The sequence below is a fragment of the Orcinus orca genome, chromosome 2 (assembly GCF_937001465.1).
Source record: "Orcinus orca chromosome 2, mOrcOrc1.1, whole genome shotgun sequence".
In the NCBI taxonomy this organism is placed as follows: Eukaryota; Metazoa; Chordata; class Mammalia; order Artiodactyla; family Delphinidae; genus Orcinus; species Orcinus orca.
Genome location: NC_064560.1, coordinates 14,816,609 through 14,828,373, shown reverse-complemented (window position 1 = coordinate 14,828,373; position 11,765 = coordinate 14,816,609). Strand labels below are relative to the sequence as shown.

Here is an 11,765-nt window from a genome sequence, read left to right as displayed (position 1 = left end):
ATTATTACATTGTAATATATAATGAAATAATTATACAAGTCACCATAATGCTGACAGGAGGTGGAGCTCAGGCAGTAATGCGAGCGACAGGGAGCGGCTGTAAATACAGATGAAGCTTCGCTCGCCCACCTGCCGCTCACCTTCTGCTGTGAAGCCCAGTTCCTAATGGGGCCCAGGTTGGGGACCCCTGGGCTACAAAATCTTTACAATACGAGGAAGTTTAATGGGAATGTGTGATCAGAAATGACGATAAGGATAAATAGGGGTTAAAGACTTAACCTTGGTCTCTGAGGGAGCCAGCTTCTGTCTAGAGGATGCCATGTTTTCCTGGTAGAGCCCTGGATTTGGTCTTTGCTCAAAAGCCACTTACTTTGAGAATTTTTTCCTGGGTGAGAATGGGGATGAGAACAGTTTACTTTTGAACACAAAAGTCCTGGTTTCTTTATGGTTCCCCTAAACTCAGGTTGAAATTTAACAGCACTTTTTAAAGCTCCTTTCTCTCTTTGCCTATGTTATCATATGTAGATAAGAGAAACTAGCTGGATCTTTGGACATTCTATCTGGAAATCTCCTTATCTGGATCCACAAGTTCATTAGATACATGTTCTAGTTTCCACATCCTGCAGGTGACAGTGTTTCTTTTCTTTTCCCTACGACGTAATACAGGTCATCATTTCTCCAGCATTTTCCTCACTGTCCTTCAAGTCCTCCCAACTGTCTCCCGAGGCACTTCCAGCTTCCACCTGCTCCCTGGTCCCAGCACGGATACTACATGTTTTGATATTTGGTTACGGCTGCATCCTGCCTGGTAACAAATTCTGTTCCAGACAGACTGCAAGTACACCAAGAGATAGACTATGGGAACTGCCAGCCTCTTAAAGTCCAGACCCAGAAACCTTGCAACGTCACTCGGATCAAGCTTCCCCAGATTGAAGGGGTTTCCATAGCTGCCACCTCTCGATGGGAGTGGTGTCAAATAAATGGGAGACATTTTTAATCTATCACAGATGGGGAAGGATGAAGGGGGAGCAGGTTGGAAGATGAAAGTTCAATTCAGCGTCTGAAATTGAGAGAGACAAGTTAATATTTCAAATAGATGCAGCAACATGGATGGACCTAGAGATTATTATAATAAGTGAAGGCAGACAGAAAAAGACAAATATTGTATGATATCAATTATATGTGGAACCTAAAAAATGAACTTATTTACAAAACAGAAGCAGATGCACAGACATAGAAAACAAACTTATGGTTACCAAAGGGGAAGGAATGGAGGGGTAAATTGGGAGATTGGGATTGACATATACACACTACTGTGTATAAAATAGATAAACAACAAGGATTTACTGTATAGCACAGGGAACTATATTCACTGTCTTGTAATAAACAATAATGAAAAAAATGTTTTAAAGAATACGGGTATATATGTATATGTAATGTATAACTGAATCACTTTGCTGTACACCTGAAACTAACCCAATATTGTAAATCGACTATACTTCAGTTAAAAAAAAATTTCAAACAGACACTTGGATATGACTGTGGACCCCCAAACAGAGCTCTGAGCTTGGTGGATAAATCTGGGAGCTATGGAAATGAACAGTATTACCCCCAAAGAGAGTGTGAAGCAAGAAGAGGAGAAGGCTCAATGCTAACGACCGAGAAACTCCAGGTGAGGCAGTTCATGATATAGGAGAGGGAGACTGCGCCGAAGGACAGGAAGGAAACCAGGCCAGTGTGGAGTTTACAGAAGCCGGAGAAGAGAACAAGTGAAGAAAGCAAGAGTGCTCAAAGGATGTGTGTGCTCTCCCTCATCAGGCATCCCTCCAGCTCCACTGAATGGGCCACATTCTAGAACAAAAAACAACAACATACTCTCCTACTAGGTTAAAATTACCAGCAGGGTTTCAGCCAGACTCTGAAATTTGCTTTTGTGCAAGTCAGAAAATATTTAAATAATGTGAATTTCCAAGGGGAGAAAATTTAAAAACCGAATAAACTTGACAGCCATGACACTTAGAGGCTGAGCAGAATATATTCGTAATAGGAACAATATGAGGTCCAAGAGAAAAAGAGCATAAAACCAACAGCGTGTCTGCAAACTGTCCTTGTACACAAGAATCAGATTGCCATCAGAAATGGCAATACACGTTGCCATTTCACTCACTTTTTTTGTTTGTTTGTTTGGTTGGGTTTTTTTGCGGTACGCGGGCCTCTCACTGCCGTGGCCTCTCCCGTTGCGGAGCACAGGCTCCGGACGCGTAAGCTCAGCGGCCATGGCTCACGGGCCCAGCCGCGTTGCGGCACGTGGTTTCCTCCCGGACCGGGGCACGAACCCATGTCCCCTGCATCGGCAGGCGGACTCTCAACCACTGTGCCACCAGGGAAGCCCACCCACTTGTTTTTAAGGAGAAGGACAGTCTTCCGGGAATATTAAGAAGATACATCTTCTCACTAAGTATAGATCATGTAAGAATGCTATTGACAAGTAGAAATTTCCTTTCTACTTCATGAAAGTGATTTTTGTAAACGATGGCCACCTGGTTGGTATTGCAGGACAAGTACAAGCTGGCTTGCACTTATTAGAAGTGAACCCTGCAATTTGTTTAAAATATTCTTCCATCCTAGGACAACTTATTCATCCTCAGACCAGCTCTTGTCCACTCGGGATGTCAGGATTTCACGTCACCTCCTCCCTGGTCTCCTCTCTTTCAATGGACACAAAGCACCAACATAAAACAAGAACATCTACAGTCTTTGCCCTTTAAGAGGCCCTGGAACCCTCTCTATGGATGGTTGCAGGCTATGGAAGGAAATTATAATACATGACATGAACTGTTTCATCAACGTCCTTGGGGGTGTGAGGGTTCATCTCTTGTGGGGAGGTAACCATAAAGCCACTTTTATATGGATATTTCCAAATTCCCGAAGCTCTGGAGAAAATGCCATCAACATAAGATCCTCCATGTTTAATATAAAAAGCCAACCCAAAATTTTGCTGTCATACCTGTCAGGGCAGGTGTCACTTCCTTCAGGTTGGCTGTCTCTGAAATATCCTAAGAAGGATTGTAAAGTCCTGACAGCAATTAAGTCTAAAAATGCAGAGAAAATGGCTAAAAGTATTCAGAGAGAGGTGAAATGTAAAAGATTCTAGGAAGGTGCTGGGAAACTGCACAAGTTTTTCCACAAGCTTGATTTGAATTTTGGAAAAATCTTCTAGCTGCCCAGAGTTTATGCAAATCCAAGTTCTGAATGTTTTTGAAGTCTACCCTATTAATTGCAATATAGAATGGAAAAAACTAATTATCTTGGAACAGTGCAGCTGCATGCAACCTTCAGATTAATATCAGAGTTCAAAGACAGAAGCAGATGTGTAAAGCAGAAGTGATGCCAGATATGTACTTTGGAGCATTCGGAAATATTTGGTTTGATGAAAGAGTCTTATTCAATAATAATTTTCCATCTCTCAACCATGGCGATGGGATTAATATATATTAGTCTGTCAACTACGTTGCTGTTTTTCATCGTATTTGTTAGTTTTCCATTTGGGGCTTAATAGACAGGAAATTGCAGCTTTTTCGGAGCTTGTGTAGATTTTGTAAATCCCAAGTGGGAGATACTCAGAAAAACAAATCCAAATAAGGTACCTCTGCTATTGTCAATTGAGATGTATTATCCTCCTTTTAGCAGAACTGAGAATCACGCTACACAATTCAATTTGCTGGAATTTGTCTGCTAATTTTTCAGCTAAATAGCTGAGATTTGGACACAAATTTTTAAGACAGCAAATGTTTGTTGGCATCATGCTTTCAGCAACTTTTCTAAATGCCTTGGGAAGCCAGCCCAGATTTTGGGGGCTTGGAAAAGCCCAAAGTCAAAGATGCTGAGTAACCACTGTGACTCTGAAAGAGGCCTCGCTCTTGACACCGGCTTATCTTTACTGAAATCCAGCCTTTGATCAGAAGAGCATGAAACTATTTCACTTGGAAATGATTTAGTTAAAACTGTCCATAGCAAAGACGACTGGAAGAAAATACAGCAAAATGTAAAGAGTGGTCACGTGTGGGTGGGAGGACTATGCGTGTCTTTCGATTCTTCTTCCAATTTTTCTTCCTTTTTCTAAATGTTCTGCAGTGGGAATGGAATGGTGTTTAACGGAAATAAAACTAAGTATTTTTAAATGTTCTAATTAAAGGTTACCTCACATCTAACAGGTTGCCAGCTCCTTTATAAAGTGAACACATTAGCTTAATGAGTGGCTAGAATTTATAAGTGAGTTTTTAAATTCTCTAGTCCTCCTGGAAATGTATATTGATTGACAGAGAACAGGGAAACCTACGTCCCCTGACCGCCAGGATTTGTGGAGTACGAGCTTTCTCTATTTTCATATACCAATCAATAATATGATTTTTTTTCTTTATCTTACAACCTGAAAACGTGGTACAGAGTTAGTGACTTGTTTTCCTTAACAAGAATCAACCATCACTACGTCTTGGCAGACTAAGATACCAAATTGTAGGGTGATGAATTATGAAGGGTTAGATCCAGGACCGTCGTCAGGGGAGAGGCAAGGCTGATCTTCCTGGACTCAGTCTAATCCAGATGTTACCACCCTAGAATGAGCCAGTGGAGGAGACATGAGAGAAGATACAAACTCTAGTCTGGAAAAGCAGCGTCCACCATCAGTAGCAGAAGTGAGGGAAAGGAGAACGGATCCTCAGTAACTCTGCAACCAAAAGCCAAAATAATGTGCCAACTTCTGGACTTTCTCCCTGGTACAAAGGACGGTGTGACTGCAGAGGCTCAGTGCCTCTATCTGCTGCCACTGCGTCAACAAGTGCTGAGAAAACAATGCCTGGTCGTTAATCCATCTGCCATATCTGGAAGCCCCTACTCTATGCTAAGCATTGTGCTAAATGTTTCACATTCCTTATCTCGTTGAGGACTCACAACTCTACAGCAGGTGCTGTATGTAATCCTGCTTTTCCAGGAAAATCTGAAGCTCAGGGTGGTACATAAACTTCTCAAGATCACACATCTAGGAAATGGCAGAGCTGGAGTCTGAACCCAAGTTTGTATAACTTCAAAGCCAGTTCCCTTCAGCGTTATGATGCATTTCTCCTAACATCAGTTTCACATAGTGACATGTCTGGCTCTCAGCAACTTCATAACATCATCACGTGGGTTCTCACAGCAGCACTGTGATGTAGGCGAAGGTATCATTTCTCTCCTAGACATAAAAGCACAACGAGCAGAGGGATAGGGTGCCTCGTTCAAGGCCACAAACCTAGAAACAGCAGAAATGGGGCACCAACCTAGGATTCTGGTCTTTTCTTTTCCTTTTAGTCCATAACGCATAGTCTGCGATTTCTCATTTCACCAGTAAAATGTCTTTGTGTAGCAGTGAAAGCCATACGTTTTCTACCAACTGAACAGGAAGAATAATAACCCAGGCAGAACATAGGATGTTAATAATCCTGCCAGGATTTGGGATTAACCTCTCCCTCTAAAAGAGACAAAATATACAAACTCTGACTAGCATAATGAGTCAGATTTGCATCTTATCCTAAGTATGGATTTCATTAGTTACTTCATCTATGGCTTTTCTATGAAAATCTGGAGCCTGTGTTTTATGAGCAGCAAAGTCCTGTTACATGCCTGTGATGAATTCCTTTTTAGCTTTAAATACCACCATCGGGATGACAGAAGTCCTATTCAGTGATTAACTGCAACCTATTTTCTACATGTTTGAACCCAAGTACTTTTTAATTGGATGCTCTCTCCTTCAGACCTGCTTTGAAGTTCTCCATTGACTAGTTATTGCCACAATAAGGCTGGAAAACAACCCCTCCAAAAACAGAGTGGCTTATAGCAACATGCTGTTATTCTCATGCTCTGAAATCTGCAGATCGGCTGTGGTTCTGTGGCTCCAGGGTGGGCTCGGCTGGGCAGCTCTGCTTTCGACTGTGGCTTGGCTGGTCTGGGTACCAGGTCAGTCTCCAAGGGTTAGGTTCAGATCTATACCGTGTAGGTTTACTCTGGAGACAAGGCTAGAGGGGCAGCTGATCCTGAAATTCAGAAGGCCCTCCAGAGAGCAGTTAAGCCATGTCTGAAGGTGTCGAATGTTACCAGGATGGGTCTGTAAGGATTCCTGGGAGGCTTGGGTTTTGAAATATAAAAATGCCTGTAGGGCTTCCCTGGTGGCACAGTGGTTGAGAGTCCTCCTGCCAATTCAGGGGACACGGGTTCGTGCCCCGGTGTGGGAAGATCCCACATGCCGCGGAGCGGCTGGGCCCGTGAGCCATGGCCGCTGAGCCTGCGTGTCCGGAGCCTGTGCTCCGCAGCGGGAGAGGCCGCAACGGTGAGCGGCCCGCGTACCGCAAAACAAACAAACAAACAAACAAACAAACAAAACACAGTAAGTGAAAAGGACTACACTCTCCTTTTTTGCCCCAAAATTTTAATTTCCGGGGAGGGAGTCATGAGCATCTGAGGCATCCATAGACAGAAAAATCTAATGAATAAAATATTGTCAACTTGGTTCCCTATTTCCAAACTGATTAGAATGGCAGAGACGAAAATGATTGTTAGTGATTTTTTTCCCCACATTGCAATACCCTGCTGTGATTATGTTTTATTTTGCATAATGAAAGGATAGCACCTACTCAAGTGGCCTAAGTTTACACTTGCATGTTTCAAATATCGGCATTCATAATTTATGGTCAGCTGATTTATACTACTTCATTTGAGTAGACAGAAAATGCTTCTCATTAAAAATAAATTCCTAACACATGAAAATTTTATCTTTTATTTTTCCATGTTGAGTTTTTCATAGTCATTGGATAAATGTTGCTGAAATCTAATTTTAAATTCTGATACATTTTTATGTCCTTATATTAAATTCTGAACACATATCCTATGTCTGGGAATACTATGACATAAAAAGCTGAAATACAAAATGAAGCTATTGCAGATGTCTAACAAGAGAACATGGACATACACATACCCTTGTAAATCTCAGTACATTATAATTCAATTTTGCTCCAGATTTAAAAACCTTGCTTGTTGGTTTGAGTGGGAGTATACGTGCCCCACTTAGCACTGTCCACTTCCCATGAAAAGCAATCCTGTTATCTATCAGCTTTGACCCCTTTTGATGCACAGTTGTGGTGGAGCCACTATTCCAATTTTGTGCCCTGAGACAATGCTTCCTTCTGCACTCTCTCAGTTTATCCCACATAGACCATGGACATGCAGCCCAAGGCTTTACAACATCCCCTGGCTTCCAGAAAGATATAGACTGACCTGGGTTTAGCCATCCCAGGAAGGTTCTGGTTTGCTGGGAGGGGATTCTAAGAGTCGGGACATCATCACAGATACTGGCCAAGCAGAGCTGTTGGCTTTAATTGCCACTTTCAATCAGATCACCTTTAATTTTATGTCTTTATATGAGAGTTCCATATACCAACTCATTTGAAAACAAGGTTCTCCCTTTCTTAAGTTCCTTATAAGCACTGTCTTATAACCAGCTCAGAAAATAGGAGGCAATGACAACATTCTCTGATGTGCTTTTCATTGAGTCCTAGGAAAGCTTACTTTCCACATCTATCTGTATATAAATGTGCAGATAGGGTGCTCAGTGACCTGCTAGCAGTCACTCAGTTTGTGTCCTTCTTGAGTCAAAATTTTTAACTGCAGAAATTTTGTAAGAGGCAAACTGGTGATTGAGGAGATCACATCATTTCATCTATTAGTGTCTGCCCATAAGCTCACCCTGCAATCTTCCATGCACTTTTGATAAGCACCAAGAGAACAGCATTGCCACCAATGCTGATGGGTATCTCACACGTATAGGGAAAGATTCTGCAAATGCCTTTTCTTCCTATTTACACCTTTATGAGCCTTCATACAATTTCAGTAGGCATTTATTTGTATACGTTTATGGTGTCCAAGAACATGCTTAATCATTGTTCTTTAATATTCTCTGTAAAAGAAAAGCCTCCTCTGTTGTAGCACACAAAGGAAGGTGATAAGTAAAAGTACCTTCTATCCCTGGAGACCTTGATTTCTCAAAGAGCTTTTATGTTGATTAATTCACGTAATATTCACAAACACTTTGGCATGAATATAATACTACTAAAGCAAAGGACATTGTGAAAAGTACTGGTTTTAAAGCAGATGACTCCAAGAATCACCTGTTCTCTCTTTTAACCATCAGCTGGTTAGTTGTCTTCATCACAGGCCAGCCTGCTTCCAACTGCCCGACTGTGAGGTTAGCCATGGGGTCTCCGACCATTTGTCTTTTGTTCTTGAGAAGATTTTTTTTTTTTAAGGCAGATAAAGGCTTATTTTTATTGAATGAGTGGTCGCCGAGGCCACTATATACAGAGAAGAGAGGGAGAACTTTATTTCTTCGTCTCTTCCTTCTTGGACAGAGTCTTGATGATTTCTTCCTCCTTGACCTGGAGCCGGTCTTCATGGTCCTTGCGGGCTTCCTTGGTCTTAGACCCGCGGGCCTCAGCCTGGTCTGCCAGAAGCTTCTCGCAAGCCTTGTCTGGCTTCAGCTTGTGGATATGTTCCATGAGAATCCACTTGTTTTTGAACACGTTGCCCTTCACTTTCAGGTATAGGCTGTGATACCTGTGCCGGTCAATCTTCTTAGATTCACGGTATCTTCTGAGCAGCCAGCAGCCAGGTTACCTTTTAGGGCATTAGAGCACTGGCAGTACCCTTTTGCTTACCTATGTCCATACGCCTGCCCTTCCTGTGGCCCAAGGTGTTTTTCCGGCATCGAGCCTGGGAATGGACCTTCCTGATGATGAGCCCATCTTTGATCAGTTTCCGGATCTGCTGACGGGAGTTGGCATTGGTGATTTCCTTAGTCTCATTGGGGTCCAACCAGACCTTCTTTTTGCCACAGGGGAGGACACTGGAGGCAAGCCTCTTCTGAAGCCTGAGCATACTCATGGCTGCAGTCACAGTGGTGAAAGGCAAGAAGATTTTAGATAAGTTGGGAATCAACTAAAATGCCATTTCTTTTACTAATTGTCCTTCATGTAAGTTGAAGTTGCCATAAATTGGCTGAATCTCTAAATCCCCCTGTGACCTTTTATCTGCTCTTTAAAGTTGGTTCTGTAGTTTAGTTTTTAAAGAGGTATTATCAGTTATTGAGCCCTTACCGCTCACCCTTGAGGTCTCAGCTTAAGTATCACTTTCCCATAAAACATTCCCAAACTATCCTGCCTACGTTTGGTCACCTGGTAATATGCACATGCAGAGCACTGCAAATTTCTTTTAATCTATATCCTGCAGCTTTAATGACCTATTTTTTTCTTCTTTAATAAACTGTAACTACCAGGACGGTGGAGAATGCCTTGTTCACTAGCCCCAGCCTCAGGCCTAATGTAACAGCCAGTGCATGCAGATCCAATATAAATTTGGATAAACGTGAACAAATGCAGGGCAGCGCGGTAGCCACTGAGGATGCCAAGCTCTGGAAGCCCCCCAGGGAGTTCATTATCTAGTCAGGTAGGCAGGATGGATGAATATAAATACAAACAATACGAAGATAAAATAAGGAATAATCAAATGCTTTTTTAAAAAGCTATAATTTCAGTGAGGTTTACACGGATTTAGGGGAGCGAGGATTGTGGCTCGGGATGACAAAGCGGTGAAGGGATGAAGCAACTTAGCTCCACGGAGAGGGAGTCACCTTGGCCATGGCGAGTCATGCTTAATGGACTCTAGGGACACATCTGTACCTTTTCATTTTATTCCACAGGATACGTAATATCCTATTCTCTCTCTCATTCTCTTTTTAAAATTCTTTTTTAACCAGCTGTAGTAATTCAAAAGCAAACCCTTTGGGAACATTTAACGTTTAACATGATGATAGGTAGAGGTAAAAAATGAGAAGGGAAGGAGTCCATTTTTGTAACTGTGAACAAGGCCTAAGAAGGACAACGGTAACTGCATAGGGGAGGAAAAGCTTCCTTCTGCCCTCTTAGGTTCTGTGGCTGGGACTAAGAATTAAACTGGCATAAGATAGATTAACAGGAAAAAGCCTACAGGTGTTATTTAATACAGCCCACCCTTAAACAAAGCAGGTCTGAACTGCACAGCTCCAACTATATGAGGATTTTTTTCTTTATTTGTTTCTCTCTTTTTAAACATCTTTATTGGAGTATAATTGCTTTACAATGATGTGTTAGTTTCTGCTTTATAACAAATTGAATCAGCTATACATATACATATGTCCCCATATCTCTTCCCTCTTGCATCTCCCTCCCTCCCACCCTTCCTATCCCACCCCTCTAGGTGGTCACAAAGCACTGAACTGATCTCCCTGTGCTATGCAGCTGCTTCCCACTAGCTATTTATTTTATGTTTGGTAGTGTATATATGTCCATGCCATTCTCTCACTTTGTCACAGCTTACCCTTCCCCCTCCCCATATCCTCAAGTCCATTCTCTAGTAGGTCTGCATCTTTATTCCCATCTTGCCCCTAGGTTCTTCATGACCTTTTTTTTTTAGATTCCATATATATGTGTTAGCATATGGTATTTGTTTTTCTCTTTCTGACTTACTTCACTGTGTATGACAGTCTCTAGGTCCATCCACCTCAGTACATATAACCCAGCTTCATTCCTTTTTATGGCTGAGTAATATTCCATTGTATATATGTGCCACATCTTCTTTATCCATTCATCCGATGATGGACACTTAGGTTGTTTCCATCTCCAGGCTATTGTAAATAGAGCTGCAATGAACATTTTGGTACATGACTCCTTTTGAATTATGGTTTTCTCAGGGTATATGCCCAGTAGTGGGATTGCTGGGTCATATGGTAGTTCTATTTGTAGTTGTTTAAGGAACCTCCATACTGTTCTCCATACTGGCTGTATCAATTTACATTCCCACCAACAGTGCAAGAGGGTTCCCTTTTCTCCACACCCTCTCCAGCATTTATTGTTTGTAGAATGCACATGATGCACATTCTGACTGGTGTGAGGTGATACCTCATTGCAGTTTTGTTTGCATTTCTCTAATGATTAATGATGTTGAGCATTCTTTCATGTGTCTGTTGGCAATGTGTATATCTTCTTTGGAGAAATGTCTATTTAGGTGTTCTGCCCATTTTTGGACTGGGTTGTTTGTGTTTTAGATATTGAGCTGCATGAGCTGCTTGTAAATTTTGGAGATTAATCCTTGTCCGTTGCTTCATTTGAAAATATTTTCTCCCATTCTGAGGGTTGTCTTTTCATCTTGTTTATGGTTTCCTTTGCTGTGCAAAAGCCTTTAATTTTCATTAGGCCCCATTTGTTTATTTTTGTTTTTATTTCCATTTCTCTAGGAGGTAGGTCAAAAAGGATCTTCCTGTGATTTATGTCATAGAGTGTTCTGCCTATGTTTTCCTCTAAGAGTTTGATGGTGTCTGGCCCTACATTTACGTCTTTAATCCATTTTGAGTTTATTTTTGTGCATGGTGTTAAGGAGTGCTCTAATTTCATTCTTTTACATGTAGTTGTCCAGTTTTCCCAGCACCACTTATTGAAGAGACTGTCTTTTCTCCACTGTATATTCTTGCCTCCTTTATCAAAGACAAGATGACCATATGTGCGTGGGTTTATCTCTGGGCTTTCTCTCCTGTTCCATTTATCTATATTTCTGTTTTTGTGCCAGTACCATACTGTCTTGATTACTGTAGCTTTGCAGTATAGTCTGAAGTCTGGGAGCCTGATTCCTCCAGCTCCATTTTTCTATCT

At 41.7% G+C, this 11,765-nt stretch overlaps 1 protein-coding gene across 1 annotated transcript; it reads right to left on the bottom strand.

The window, feature by feature from the left end:
- Positions 1-8,390: 8,390 nt before the first annotated feature.
- On the bottom strand, positions 8,391-9,008 carry LOC101289675 (60S ribosomal protein L19-like). The gene is given in 2 exon segments (XM_049705564.1): positions 8,391-8,685; positions 8,687-9,008. Coding segments are annotated over 2 exon segments (561 nt in total). The 5' UTR covers positions 8,968-9,008; the 3' UTR covers positions 8,391-8,405.
- Positions 9,009-11,765: the final 2,757 nt, after the last annotated feature.